The sequence below is a fragment of the Leucopleurus acutus genome, assembly GCF_964270905.1.
Source record: "Leucopleurus acutus genome assembly, chromosome: 15".
NCBI lineage: Eukaryota > Metazoa > Chordata > Mammalia > Artiodactyla > Delphinidae > Leucopleurus > Leucopleurus acutus.
Window position 1 is genome coordinate 34,462,081 of NC_139157.1, and position 16,401 is coordinate 34,478,481.

Sequence of the window (16,401 nt, forward strand, 5' to 3'; positions counted from 1 at the left end):
AGAAAATGAATGAAGAAATGGAGAGGCAGAGTCAGAGAATACAGTAGAAGTGGGCAGAGTAATTGAGTCAAGGGCAAAGTGGGAGAGAAAGGGTCACAGTCAGAGGAAGAGGCACTTACTTTATAAAGAGGGCAGGATGCTTTGTAAGTCAGAAAGAAGAAGAGATTAAGTGACTTTCTAAGAAAAGACAAGAAAGCTGTGGAAATTGATTTCAGATGGCCATGATATCAATAAATTAAGTGATTACATAACGTCCTATGATTGAGGAATGCCAGGTTGCAACTGTGAGCTTGATAAAGGAGGAAAATATTTTGGAACATCATCTATGGATGCCTCACAAGGAACTGAAGCAGAGATCCTCAGATTACTGAGCAACACTGAGGACCCGATGTCACCAGGCAACATGAACTTACATCAGAGACAAATAGGAAAATTATAAGACTTTTTTTTTAAACCAGCAATGAGCTACCTCTTTGTGAGTGAGAGAACAGAAAGTGACTATTAGGGATTGGCAAAGAGAGTGGAATGGAAAATGAGAATCTCACACCACAGTGAGAAAACTATTAACATGTGGGTTCTAAGGACCCCTTGGGTAGGAAAACAAGTGAGACAAGGAGTAGGCTGATAGAGTGAAGTGACTTGAAGACTGAGAGGAAAGAACAGGGCTAACTAAGCAAGTGTGAGCACAGAAGAGAGTGCTAGAACTCAAGATCTTGATGATGGAGAAATTCTGAGGAACAATGAAGTCCAAGTTCTGACTGTACTTACAAGAGGTTAAAAAAGAGTAGAAAATAAAGTTCCACAGAGGTGTGAGCATGAAAGTCCTCTGACATCATGCTGGTAGAGGGATGGCAAAGAGCAGGACAGGAGCCGAAGAGGGCATTGTGAGCAAAGTGGGAGAGGATCCTGGAGATGATGGAAGGGTCATGCCAGGATTGTGTAGAAATTTAGAGAAGTTGTTGGATGGTGGTGCCAGACAATGCTTTATAAAGGGGTTGGGGAGTAGGGTGTGTGAGTAGAAAGAGGTCAGAAAGGCAGCCTTCATGGGAAAGGGTTTCAAAGGAATGTTGCCAGGCTTGAGGTGAGGAGGTGGGAAGCAGCCTTCGAGGACTACATCCTGTGTTGGTCTCTTGTTCACGATAGCAGGGGATTTTTACATTTTAGCAACACTTTGATGGCAAGAATGCCATTTAACATTTCATATAATGCAAATAGCTGAAGAAATAGTAAATTGTACTCAACAAAATTGTTGCTAGCTCAAATAATAGTATAGCAATGCTTTAAATCAGGTTGCCAGGATGGATGCCTTTCAAAGACTCATGTGAAAGTCTGTATTCTAACACCCAGAAGGTTAAAAAGATTTCAAATGTAATTTTTAAGAAATGAATTTAGAATTCTTTTTATAGACACAGAACTATTATATGGTACACTGCAGTTCCCATCTGCCATCTGCAGCAAGCATTGCTCTGCTGGACATTTTTCAAATGCTATTCATATGTCTACTGATTCAAAACTAATTTCACCAAAAACTAATCTAAACAAAAAAAGTGTGTCACATAATTTATGTTGCTGGAATTTCTGTTCTCCAATTCAAATTAAGATTAATTTTCCTGCCCTTTGGCTACAAATTACCCTTACAGAGTCTAAGAGTTAAGATTTTCCAATTAAGATAGGAGCCATGAAAGTTATAAATAATAACCATGTGAATTAATACTTTTAAAATTTTCAGGAGGGCAAAATAAAGAAAAAGAAGAAAATTTATTTATACACAAAGAGCTATTCCAGTGTTCATAACAGCAACGCTATAAGTAAGGCAACCTTGGTATTTTGTAGGGGATGCACTTGTCACAGCAGCTCTAAAATAGCACACGGTTTTGCACACTTGTCCATTATCTAATGAGGCAAACATCATTGAGGGCAGCCAGACTTCTCATTTATTTCCTTAAGAATAACAAATGTATAGGTTAGCTGTCTCTTCTGACCTTATTTTAAAATAAAGATATGTTGGTTAAGCATTTACCTCAAGTGTCCATTTCATCTTTGGCTAAATTCATAGAATATTAGAGTGGCAAGAAGTAGATTGAATTGAGCTTTACAGAACAGTGTAAAGAGGTTCTCTGCCCTGAGAGTCTGGAGGAAAATTCTTAAATTTCTTTCAATCAAGGTGTGTGATTATATTGAGTTCTTCTTGCATTTGAAGCTAGGATTTGATTTTTCCCAAGGCAGTGGCCAAATCAACATCACATCAGGATGGTGGGACTTCTAGATGTCAAATTGTCTAGTTGCCAGTTTTCAGCAAAGAGAGAACGGTGCAACTGAAGTATGTGAGTAGTTATAATATCTTCCTTTAGTACATAATATGTTCTGGAAACAGGTCTTTGAAAGTAGGCTTAAAGGTTGAAAGTAGGCTTAATAGTAAATGAAGGGCTTCTTTCCCAGAAAACATCGTATAATCTGTGATGTATGATGTATGATGGGTGATAAGATCTCTAATCACAGTTCCAAAAGGGATAGTCTTCTTTGGATCTGGTCCCAGCAAGTCCATCAGGAAGAGGAGGTCCTTGAAGGGCAGAGATGGAAGATTCTCATCTCTTATCAGGGCAACTAGGGAAGCAGATACAGGCATCTTTCTTTTCCGTGGGCCAATTGTCTCTTCTCTGACCCAAAGGAAAGGGCAAGGCAAATAGAAAACCCCAACTCTTATAAATGTCTGAGCTTCTGATGATACATGCAGCAGGCTGGAAAAAGGGGGCTTGGTCCCACCTGGTAATCACAATTAGGTGCAAGAGCATCTAAGTGTCAAGCCACATGCATGCACCTGGGACTGTTGCTGAGGCCCCCAGTCAGTCGCCAGCTCAGAGCCTGGCCAGTGTGATCCCAATGGAAGAAGAAGGTGTGCATGGTTGAGGGGGGAAGAGCCCTGGCTGAGGAGCATAAGTGATGCCAGCAAAGGGTCTCACCCAGGAAGACCACAGCCTGAAGCTCTGGGAATGGGAAAGGTGGAGATGGGCTTCTGATGGGCTGAAGAAATGAGGCCTGCCTACTACAGGCCTGGGCAACCCCCATGCCCTCCCACCCACTGCCCGCAAACAACCTAAGGCTGGATGGGACAGGAACGGTGTCAAAGGTGGCTTGTCTTTGGAATTGGGCGGAAGAAGCTCAAAAGCAGTCTCTTTCAGTTGGTATGAAGAATGTTTTGTTTGCAGAAAAGACAGTTAATTTGTATACATGGCTAATTGTGTGAAACCTCAGATTATTGTCTGAAAGAGAGGACTATTTATATGGATTGATCCATTTTAGATTACTTTGCAGTTTATAGTCTTGCTTGTTTAAATATTTTCCTCAGGAAAAAAACCCAAACATTTGTCTCCATTTAATTGAATCTGTATAGTGCACAATGCGAATTTATTACTTTTTCTAAACCACTTGATAACCTTCTAAATTATTTATGGTGATTCAACCATATAACGAACAAAACAGAAAACACATGCAAACACACACATGCATGCACACACACACACACACACACACACACACACACACACATTAGAAAGACTATATAGAGGATTACATGTTCTCCCGGAATGATAATTTGATTGTGCACAGCATACCTGTATTTCTTGTGTTTGGATTTTGATCCTTTATTTTAATGTATAGGCTCTGAATTATTGTTACTATTGTTTTTGTCTTAAGTAGAATTTAATTCTGAGGAAGAAAGTTCATGAGAAATTTTTTCCTGAATATCATTTGAAATTTCTTCTCAGCTATCCCTTGAGTTCACTACTCTGAAATGAAAAAGTACAGGCAGTGGAAAGGAGCAGTTGTTTATATAAGCAGAGAAGGAGGTCACTTTTTTTAGTCTGTTAGGAGAGTGATTGACTTTTTGCAAAGTAAAAAGTAAAGTACATTATCTGGGATACTTCATGTTGTTTTAAATGAGGATGATGTTTAGTCCCTGGGCCAAGACAGTCCCTATATGGCTTTCTAAGTTTGAAAAGCAAACCTTATTTGCCCTTGGGGAGAAAAGACACAAAGTGAATGTAATCATGAACTGGGAATCTCAATAAATTGTTTGGAAAAGGGTAATTTTTACCCAACAACATGGCCTGAGGTATGAGATGAAAGATAGATTTGAAAAAGTCTTTCAATGTTTTTCGTAGACATCTGGGTTGACTTTTTTGGGGCAGTGTTTATTTGTTCCTTTCTTTGTACATGAGGAAAATATCCAGTACCTTGTAATTGGATCATTGCTTTCAGCAGGAACACTAAAAGCCGTACTCAAACTCCAAGCCAAGAATAACATGAAAAATAATTTAATAGTCATTTTATATTAGCAGACAGGATGTTAATGACTCATTTCTAATGACAAGTTAAATGGAAATTACACAAAATGAACAGGATCTATTTTTCAAGTACTATAGAGTGGTCACAAAGGTCGGAGGCCTGCCAGTTCAAATTTATCTGTGTTCCTCTCTATTCTTTGCACACATCTTATTTTTCTCATTTTTCTATGGACTTGATCTTCAGGTTGAAAGCTTGACATCACTGCAGCAGTGCCTGACAGAGGGTTTTATTGCTTCTATTATTATCAGGCCACAATCTCATGCCTCAGGAATATGTGTATACACACTCTGTTCTTAAGTCCTCACTTTCCCTGGCATCACCATTATTTGATTTATAATTTCCATAGATAGTGACCAGTCTAACTTGAATCAGACATATGTATGGGATATTACATAACCATAGTGTTTGCAATGGTTGCAGCAATGAGTTCATTTAAAAGCATGGGATTTGTGATGTGTTTTTTTAATGGATAAAAGAAGTTAAAAATGTGTGTGCCTTTCGACTATATAATAAGTTTTACTGTTAGGAGTGAGTGGCTATCACTCCTAACATGTGAACATGTGACTATGTATTGGTCATTGATAAGCTGGCCTCTTTTTCTTTAAAAGTCATAAAAATTAAGTCTGTATATTATTCATGCATTTCTTCATTCATTTAATATATAGCTATTTAATATTTACTATATTTAAATGCTGAAATAAGGACTAAGAATGGTGAATAGGAAAGACATAGTCTTTATTTTCAGTGGATTTCTATTTTAATCAGAAGATAGACACTAAACATTAAACCAGGTATTATTTAATTGCATTTGTGAAAATTGCTGAGGAGAAACTTGTAGGAGCCCCGGACTTAGTAAAATTAAGGAAGAAGAGTTAGTGAACAATGTTCTAGGCAAATGAAATAGCTGAGCCACAAGACAGGAGGGGAGAGGGGTGGGATTGTAGAGCTAAAGGACATTAGAATTGGAGTCCAGAGTGCTTGTCATGGCATACAAACCCCTGCCTCATCCCATTTCATAAATCTCTCCCCACCCACCCCTGGAATCATAAACATACACAGTAGATGGTAAATTAAGCCACGTGATTGTTGGGATTACCTAGGGGTGGTAAAAAGAAAGCTGGGTCAGTAACAAAACCTTGAGAAACTTTTACAGTCAATGTTTAGGTAAAGGAGGTTGAACCAGCAAAAAAGACTAAGAATGATTGGTCAGAAGTCAAGCATAGGGAGGTGACTAGACACAGCATATACTGCTGATGGGAAAAAGGTAAAGTCTGACAGATTACAGACCAGACTTAAGTTTTAGAACTAGGATGGATGCTATGTAGAGAAAAATAGGAAAAGATTCTAGAACACTAGTGGATCTGAGGTCCTAATGAGATCCAAGTAGAGTCTTGGTGAAAGCACTCTAGGAAGTGAGAGCATTCGCTGTAGTAGAGAGAGAGACACTCTACTTGAGGACAGGAGATTAGGTGAGAGAGGAGGACATTTAGTGATTTTGAAAGTGGAAAATGTTCAGGTTATGTTAGGTTTCAGACTTGACTCTGGGCGTGAAAGCCTAAGGTAGAGAAATGAAAGTTCATTTGTAATAAGGAGATCCAGTCAAGGTGTTGAATGGAATGTTTGTGTAGATGTGAACATCATTCAGGATCATGGGGCTAGAAGAGAAAACAATAATCCAGTCTTTTTATGAAGGATGAATTGTGACTAGAGATTAGTAGGTAAGTGATACCAACAATAAAGGAGATAGTGCATAGCTAGATGGCAAGAATGTCAAAGCAGCAGGGATTTTTTGAAAGGAGTTAAGGATGCAATGGACAGCAGTAGGTGCCAGAGTATCATCAGCCTGAGGGTATCTAGGGTGTTGAGGAATGAGCAGCCATCTTCATTTGCGACAGAAGTGCTGTCCTCAGTGGAGAGTGGAATTTTAGTCAAGGTTGGAAGGTAGAGGAAATGTTCTGAAAGAAAGTTAAGTATGCGGTGAAATTTCCAAAGGCACCGTGGAAGAATCTGAGAGATAGGAGAGAAGAGAGGGAGAGAGAGACGAGGGCAGAGTGGGAGGTGGGGTGGGGTGGGGAACTGGTGCTCAGTGGAGAGCAATTGGCAGTAAAACATGGAGCATATGGGAATTTTATTGTAGCAGAAAATCAATACCTGGAGATGGTTTGAAGACTCAGGGACCTGGAGGGAAGGGCTAAGGAAATAAGGATTAGAGAACGTGTCAGGGTTAGTAGCTTAAGAGATGACTGCCTCACTGGGGCCTGGGAACAGGAGCTTGGCTGTAATAACTAAAGCAAAGAAGAGCCTGGAAAGCCTGACAGAGCTTCACTAGAGGAGACCAAAATGTGGGGACTACCTCTAGCAAAGTGGGATTTTTAATTGTTGAAATGCTAATAGGCTAATATTAGCATTAAATGCTAATATTATAAAATGTCCAACCTCATGGAAGCAACCTAAGTGTCCATTGACAGATGAATGGATAAAGAAGATGTGGCACATATATACAATGGAATATTACTCAGCCATAAAAAGAAATGAAATTGAGTTATTTGTAGTGAGGTGGATGGACCTAGAGTCTGTCATAAAGAATGAAGTAAGTCAGAAAGAGAAAAACAAATACCGTATGCTAACACATATATATGGAATCTAAAACCAAAAATGGTTCTGAAGACCCTAGGTGCAGGACAGGAATAAAGACACAGGCATAGAGAATGGAGATGAGGACACGGGGAGGGGGAAGAGTAAGCTGGGACAAAGTGAGAGAGTGGCATGGACATATATACACTACCAAATGTAAAATAGCTAGTGGGAAGCAGCCACATAGCACAGGGAGATCAGTTCGGTCCTTTGTGTCCACCTAGAGGGGTGGGATAGGGAGAGTGGGAGGGAGACACAAGAGGGAGGAGATATGAGGATATATGTATATGTATAGCTGATTCACTTTGTTATAAAGCAGAAACTAACACACCATTGTAAAGCAATTATACTCCAATAAACATGTTAAAAAGAAAAAAAAAAAAAGGAGAGAAAAAATAAATAAATAAAATGTCCAACCTGCCAGAGGTTTGCACCAAGAAGCACCAGGCCTTTGCAATACTTGATCCATTCTGACCCAAGAGTTCATTTTCTCTCCTCAACCTTTCATGTTAAGCTTTCAGGTTTAACAATTTTATTTAAATTCTGCGTTTCTTCTCTGAAGTCTGGGATATACTATAAATTACATAATTTGCATGAACTTTTTCTAACATTTCAATTCCACACTTAATATCATTCAATTCCTCACTTAATATCATCAATTGAATTTGGTATGAAAAAGCAGGAAGCTACATTCCTTCTTTAATCTAGTTTATTGCTCAGTATTGAGAAACTATGATTTAATACTCATCTACTAACTTGAAATAATAATACTTTTTCCGAAGTATCTAATTCAAAATCAGGAAAAGTATTTTTTTTCAAAGCTATATGGTAGCACATGCTTGACAATAAATTTAAAAATTCATATCAAGTGATGGACTTAGCTTTCTGTGGGCTGTGGATGAGTCAAATGTAAACAAGTGTAGTGGGTTAGTTCTAGTTAATATCAACATTCAAACTGATCTTTTGAGTTGTCCCTGGTAGTACCATCAAGATTCCATCTTTTGTCATTTAAGAAGGAATTTGAGAATTATCTACAAATGACTTACCACACTCTTAATTCTCTGCTTAAACGGTTTAAGAAATTGTAGTTGAACAATTTAGAGACTAAGTTATATTTATGTTTGTATTCTCACAATACTTCTAGTATCTGGGATACTATATATAAATGGTTGTTGGATGTGCCAGTTATCTATCGCCATGCAATGCTGCATACTCAGCAGAAAAACTTAGTGGCACCCAGTAAAAAACACATTTTTCATGAGGCTCTGGGGTTCAGCTGACCTGAATTAGTTTTAGCTGATCTGGGTTGGGTTTGCCCAAATATCTGAGTCTCTTCTGGCTGTTGGTTGTCTTAGCTTGGATGACTAGGGTAACATGATTCTGTTTTCTGTCCTGCTCAACCTCCAGAAGACTAGTCTAGGCATGTTCTCATGGCACAGGGAAGGACAAGAATGAGCAAAACCAATTATGCAAGCATCTTTCAACTCTCTGTGTCACATGTGTCAATATTCCGTTGGTCCAGAAAAAGTCACATGGACAAGTCAAAAGTCACAGTAGGAGGGTACTGCAAGATTACACAGAAAGGACATGTATACAGAGAGAAGTGAAGAATTGGGGCCATGGGTGCAACTGGTCCACCACATTGAATGAATAAATGAACAAATGGATCACAGAGTGATAGGAAGAGCACTGGACTAAGGGATGGGAGACATATCCCTGAGGCGTGGCACTGTTCATTCTGTTAATTTGGGTAAATTGTTTAATCATTCTGGACCCTAATTTCCTTATTGGCTCTTTCCAAGCTTTAAAAGCCTTTGATTCAAGCTTTTAATGAATATTTAATGAATTTAATGCTGTACACAGTCTATAAGGGAAACTTAAGGAAAGTTGTTCATTATGCTATCCTTCAGTGAACCAAAATGGCTAGTGTGGATGGCCAAAATTCACTGGCTACTTTTGACTCTATGAATCTGAATATTTTGTAATCAGATTCAAACTGAAAAACTTCTATTCTGAATTTCGCTATGAAGCAATGTGCTGAAAGTTCAATTTCCTTTTTACGTCTTTAGTGTTTGCTCCTATCTGATGATTCTTTTGAAGAATACAATATGTCAGTACTACATCAAACACTATGACATTTCTTATATGTGAGATGTGTTTTAGAGTCCATTGATGTTTTGCCTTAATAATTCATAGTTAGGATGAATTATCATTCTAAAATTGACTAGAGGAGCTTTATCAAATTTGGATAATGCTGGTAAAAATGTGGGTTATTTTAAAGTAAATATTATAATTAGTTTTATAATATAAAAAGTACAGATAATACAAAATGAATCCTGTTCATTGTATAATAAATAATTATGTAATATGTAATGAAATGCTGGATTACTAAACTATAAGAATAAAAACTGAGTGAAAAAGTTGTAAATAAAAATATTTTATAAGCTCCACAAGAAGAAAGTAATATACACAAATGGTCTCTGAAGATGATATTCTGTGTCTGAGATGACTTCTTACTTTAGTCACTTAAATTGCCTAAAAAATTCAACACCTAGATTACCAAAATAGGTTGATGAAGATATAATCTGTAACTCACTCTGACATATAGAATGTTCTGTTTCAGATATACAGAAATAACTTGCCATATGATAAATGTTTATCCTTGTCCTACCTCTGGGAAACATTTAGTTTGGACTGATAATTTACTTGTGAAATCAATCACCCGGCCTATGTCATTTCAGAGTCTCCATGTAGACAGATCCAAGAAACTGCACTCAAGTCAAGCTGGCCTGGATTCCAAAGTACCAGTTGGTTGTCAAAATGATTTGGCTGATCTGGAGAAAGAGAAGAGAAAGACTGGGAAAACTGCAGTAGCAGGCACCAGTGCAACCACAGGTCCGTTAAGCCACATGATATTGGTTTTAACTGTCTTTATGACAGATGCACAATGTACAGCTTCTTACTGCCATTTTATTTGGAATATATGACTTAGTCAAAATGTTGGACCTGACCTGCGAATCTCACTGAAATTTAGTTTTAAGTGAAGCATAGTATTAAGCACTCATATTGATGATAGGTCTGTTCATTGTTTGCTGTTATTAGATTTTTCTTCTCATTTATGGTTTTCATGGCCAAGGAAGTGTTCTATTTTAATATTGCTTTTATTATCATGACAATAATATGTTTAAATGTTTGCTAAAATTAACGAGAAGGTTTAATGGCTTGAGAAGAGGTCAAAATAATTGAGATGCTTTTAATTTTAAAAGTGTCAGATGAGTGACCTAATGCAGACTTGAATTATAATAGTTTAGTTTATAGAGATGGCGATCTGATATTTTTCATCTCTACTAAAAGCAAAACAAGAGAAAATGGACTTGTGGAGAAGTTGATATCATTCAATTAAGCTACCCAGACTAACTTCCATATTGTGGAAATCTTGGATGAGTTAGCACAGGAAATGAGAATTTTCTTTCTTGGCAATATTTTAAACACACCAAAGAAGCTCAATATCATTATACTTTATCTTTAAAACTTCACATTTCATTTGTAGATAAGTTGAAACTGTAATTATTCTTAAGCATATGATTTGTTCTTTTCCCCTCCTTATTTGATTTTGTAGCCAGCACTCTTTTGTCCTCCCAGGGCATGTAAAAGTTAAAATACTACATATAAAGTCTCTGAAGTGTTTCTGCTGAAACTGTACAATTTGGGTTCTTTCATGTAGTTAACTTACTGGCTTCTGACACTCCTATAAAAATATCCCATAGAGCTTTTCTTATTACCTTTTCATTGACTCTTTCTGAATGATAAAAATGAAATTCTGTAAAGGGCTTTGAAAACCATGCACATTGCAATTCCTCCAAATTTCAAATACTAACCAAGTGTGACTATACAAGAAACAACTACTGCAGTGAAAATTACTGCACTGTGTTGAGTCTCAGGCTATTATTAATTCATTGGAAACTATTTTTTCCTTAAGATTATGGATCCTAAAAGGTACCAGATAATACAATTGCGGAGATCAAAGTTTTTGTTTCAATCATAGAAAAACTTATTATCTGATCTTCCCCTGTGTGTGCATCTTCCTGGGATGCTATGTGACAGCCCCAAGTTTGTGCTCTGAATGAATAGTGCAGAGTATGTTACAGACCAGGGCAGAAACTGCTTTGAACCTATTGCCTATTAGTGATGGTTTAAGAAAAAAAGAGGACCTGAAATTAAAGTGATGGTTCTAGTAACCATCACTTAGTAGTGATGGTTAGTAGTAAGACTTACTAACTTTACTCAAGAGAGTAAAGTGAAATCTCCTTTCTTACATTAATTTCAACATGCATTTATTTAAAAATTACCTAGTATGTGGATCTGGGCAATATTTTCACTTGCTTCCCCATTTGAAATTACAATAAATTATAGAGTCTATCTTCATTATGAGTTATAATTGAATGACAATTCCATACATAAAAATACAAAAGTAAAGCAGAAATATAATTCTTCAAAATTCATTTTTTTCTTGTGAAATATTATATATTTTCTTCATTAAAAAAAGCCTCTTTTGATCTGTGCTTAACATTTACTGTACTTGGAATGGATAGCTCATCTGTGAATATTCATCAACCACCTTGGAGTTCAGGATAAGCAAATCATACTCTTTCTGAGCTTTCTCCTCTTTTTAAATTTGAGACATAAGTCAGTCATTTCCTAAATTCTCTTTGGATGAAAATGGCAGTTTTAGAGGCTCTGTGGCGTATCACAGAGAAAACAAAGCAAAACAAAACAAGAAAACCGTATTAAGACAGGGGAGCTGCATCTCCAGTTTTGCTCCTTCTAGACACCCAGACCTTATTCTTTCAGTTAGATGAAGTGGAACCATTTCAGATATGTATCTAATAATTATACTAAAGGGAATTCTTCATTTTGAAATTCACCGTAGACAACTAGAAGATTCGCTGTAAATGGCTGAACACATGTTATCTAATGAGAGTTTGCTCTGTTGAAGCCAGGAGCACAGGAAACTCTACCTCAGGATTGGTGCTGTCAGTCCCAGCTCCTCTTCAGTTAAGAAGCTGGTGAAAATGCTTCACCAGATCTCATGGGTGACCTTCCTCTCTGGGTCCCTGATTCACTCTGGTTGCTCAACAGGCCCATGTCTTATTTGGGGAACATTGTTATTAAGTCTGCACGTTGTTTTGTCCATAAATTACTAAAAGAACAGTTCTTTAAAAGTAGAATGATTAAGTGGTTAACTTTTGGAGTCTGAACTTAAGACTGCTGGGTTTAAACCTTGGCTCCTCTACTCGCCAGCTGTGTACCATGTCTCTATCTCTTTATTTGTAAACTTGGGTTAGTAATAGCGCTACACCATAGGCTATTTTGACAACTACATTAGATAAAATAGGTTAAAGTTAGTATAGTACGTAATAAGCTCCAGTTGAATCATAGCTATGCTAATTAACTTCTGCATATTTATGAGTTGATGGCCAAGGAAAAATGTGCTTCCTGACAGTATATTTTGCAGAGTGCTGGCTGTGACCACCTGATGTGGCTCTTGCAGTCTCTGAGTTTCTGTCTGTACTTTTTTCCTTTGAGAACTGTATCCTCTTGGGAATTTCATGGCCTTTATGAATTCTATGGATATGGGAAGTGATTAGAAATCTTTTGGAGATGAGTCACTGAGTCCTCTGAGTCTAAGAAACAATACTATTGTGCAGAGACATGGAAGCCCTGAGCCTCCCTAATGGACCCCTTCCCCTCCTTAACTCAGCTGCGGTAGCTCAGGAAGAGCATAGAGCTTCCCTGTTTAATCAGTGACAGTGGTATTGTTGGTAGATGTTGTGTTAAGTGCAAATGTTTGTTTTAAGCTGTTTGTTTTATGTCCAGTTCCCAGGATGAACTTGCAAGTGGAAAGTTTATTGAGAAGTACTCTCAGGAACAACACATAAGGCAGAGGAACGAAAGCAGGTCTGAACAGAGGGAGAAGTGAAATCATAATAGAGTCACAAGAAAGACCTCAGCTGATCACACAGGGAGCTCTGGAGCTGGCGTGGCTCTTCAGAGTTGTCTTGTATTAAGGCGAGGGGACCAGGTTTTTATAGCCCCTGCTTCAGTCGATCATTGGAAGCAGCTGCCTTTGAGAAGGGGGCATGACTGTGGGCAAGGTGACTTCCTTTAGCCCAGGGCAAAGTCATTTGGTATCAGAGGATTATCATTTAGTTGTGAGAAGGATCTGGTTATTATGTAGGTCACACATTAATTGCAGAGATTGCTTCTGGTGATCTGACTGGCTAAATAGAAGGCCGTTTTCTCTTTTCCTCTTTATGTGTCTATCTAGAAACTGCGATCTTTGCCAGAAAGGATAATCTTTTAAAATATACCTATTTGGTTTTACTCTAAATAAATGTTCTCTACTTAGTAAATTTTATACTCTCCTGATCAACATTCTCTAATGGAATTTCCTTGCTTTTGAAGCTTCCACTATATTCTAATTATTCTTACATCTTTAGACTCATCCTCCATTAATTAGACCTGTCAAGTAGTGAGAAGACCCCTGGGCCAGAAAACAAAAGCAGGTACCATAAGGTCTAGTCCCAGCTCTGTACATCCTAGATGTGCAGTCTTTCACAGGCCATTTTATTTTTCTGAGTTATATTTCCCTCATCAAAATAAGAGGTACTCCAGGAAATTTTTGTGCCCTGTCAATTCTGAAAGCATGTGATTACATGGCCTATTCTCATATCATAGAGTCATGGCGCTGTTGTTCACCTGTAAGACCCACATAGAAATGATTCACGACATTTAGGGACATTCTTATTATGGTAAATTAAACAGGTAACAGGAAACAAGTTCCATGGAAAAGCTCTTCACCGAGGTCAAGATGGAAGCTAGAAAGAAAGAATGCATTTATAGGAAGGTAAAGAAGTCTTCATACTGAGCTTTAATTCAATCTTATTTTTATTTTTTAACATCTTTATTGGAGTATAATTGCTTTACAATGGTGTGTTAGTTTCTGCTTTATAACAAAGTGAATCAGCTATACATATACATATATCCCATATCTCCACCCTCTTGCATCTCCCTCCTACCCTCCCTATCCCATCCCTCTAGGTGGTCACAAAGCACCGAGTTGATCTCCCTGTGCTATGCAGCTGCTTCCCACTAGCTATTTTACATTTGGTAGTATATATAAGTCCATACCAATCTCTCACTTCATCCCAGCTTCCCCTTTCCCCTCCCCGTGTCCTCAAGTCCATTCTGTACATCTTCATCTTTATTCCTGTCCTGCCCCTAGGTTCTTCAGAAACATTTTTTTCTTTTCGATTCCATATATATGTGTTAGCATACGGTATTTGTTTTTCTCTTTCTGACTTACTTCATTCCGTATGACAGACTCTAGCTCCATCCACCTCACTACATATAACTCAATTTTATTTCTTTTTATGGCTGAGTAATATTCCATTGTATATATGTGTCACATCTTCTTTATCCATTCATCTGTCAATGGACACTTAGGTTGCTTCCATGTCCTGGCTATTGTAAATAGTGCTGCAATGAACATTGTGGTACATGACTCCTTTTGAATTATGTTTTCTCAGAGTATATGCCCAGTAGTGGGATTGCTGGGTCATATGGTAGTTCTATTTTTAGTTTATTGAGGAACCTCCATAATGTTCTCCATAGTGGCTGTATCAATTTACATTCCCACCAACAGTGCAAGAGGGTTCCCTTTTCTCCACACCCTCTTCAGTGTTTATTGTTTGTAGATTTTTTGATGATGGCCATTCCGACTGGTGTGAGGTGATACCTCATTGTAGTTTTGACTTGCATTTCTCTGATGATTAGTGATGTTGAGCATCCTTTCATGTGTTTGTTGGCAATCTCTATACCTTCTTTGGAGAAACGTCTATTTAGGACTTCTGCCCATTTTTGGATTGGGTTGTTTATTTTTCTGATATTGAGCTGCATGAGCTGCGTGTATATTTTGGAGATTAATCCTTTGTCAGTTGCTTCATTTGCAAATATTTTCTCCTGTTTTGAGGGTTGTATTTTCGTCTCATTTATATTTTCCTTTGCTGTGCAAAAGCTTTTAAGTTTCATTAGGTCCCATTTGTTTATTTTTGTTTTTATTTCCCTTTCTCTAGGAGGTGGGTCACAAAGGATCTTGCTGTGATTTATGTCAAAGAGTGTTCTGCCTATGTTTTCCTCTAAGAGTTTTATAGTGTCTAGTCTTACATTTAGGTCTTTAATCCATTTTGAGTTTATTTTTGTGTATGGTGTTAGGGAGTGTTCTAATTTCATACTTTTACATGTAGCTGTCCAGTTTTCCCAGCACCACGTATTGAAGAGGCTGTCTTTTCTCCATTGTATATTCTTGCTTCCTTTATCAAACATAAGGTAACCATATGTGCATGGGTTTATCTCTGGGCTTTCTATCCTTTCTATCCTATCCTATATATCCTTTCATTGATATATATTTCTGTTTTTGTGCCAGTACCATACTGTCTTGATTACCATAGCCTTGTAGTATAGTCTGAAGTCTGGGAGCCTGATTCCTCCAGCTCCATTTTTCTTTCTCAAGATTGCTTTGGCTATTCGTGGTCTTTTGTGTTTCCATACAAATTGTGAAATTTTTTGTTCTAGATCTGTGAAAAATGCCATTAGTAGTTTGCTAGGGATTGCATTGAATCTGTAGATTGCTTTGGGTAGTATAGTCATTTTCACAGTGTTGATTCTTCCAATCCAAGAACATGGTATATCTCTCCATCTCTTTGTATGGTCTTTAATTTCTTTCATCAGTGTCTTACAGTTTTCTGCATACAGGTCTTTTGTCTCCTTAGGTAGACAAAAGGTATTTTATTCTTTTTGTTGCAATGGTAAATGAGAGTGTTTCCTTAATTTCTCTTTCAGATTTTTCATCATTAGTATATAGGAATGCAAGAGATTTCTGTGCATTAATTATGTATCCTGCTACTTTACCAAATTCATTGATTAGCTCTAGTAGTTTTCTGGTAGTGTCTTTAGGATTCTCTATGTATAGTATCATGTCATCTGCAAACAGTGACAGCTTTACTTCTACTTTTCTGATTTGGATTCCTTTTATTTCTTTTTCTTCTCTAATTGCTGTGGCTAAAACTTCCAAAACTATGTTGAATAAGAGTGGTGAGAGTGGGCAACCTTGTCTTGTTTCTGATCTTAGAGGAAATGGTTTCAGTTTTTCACCATTGAGAATGATGCTGGCTGTGGGTTTGTCATCTATGACCTTTATTATGTTGAGGTAAGTTCCCTCTATGCCTACTTTCTGGAGGGTTTTTTATCATAAATGACTGTTGAATTTTGTTGAAAGCTTTTTCTGCCTCTATTGAGATGATCTTATGGTTTTTATTCTTCAGTTAGTTAATATGGTGTATCACATTGATTGGTTTGCGTATA

The 16,401-nt window shown here is 37.5% G+C and overlaps 1 protein-coding gene across 1 annotated transcript in view; it reads left to right on the forward strand.

Annotated features, from left to right (window-relative positions):
• Window positions 1-16,401, forward strand: part of THEMIS (thymocyte selection associated) — a gene marked incomplete at its 3' end in the record, with an annotated part of 160,302 nt that overhangs the window by 132,973 nt on the left and 10,928 nt on the right. Inside the window, exon 5 of the mRNA XM_082855240.1 lies at window positions 9,720-9,873. Coding sequence (XP_082711366.1) covers window positions 9,720-9,873 — 154 coding nt within the window. The remainder of the gene's footprint in view (window positions 1-9,719; window positions 9,874-16,401) is intronic.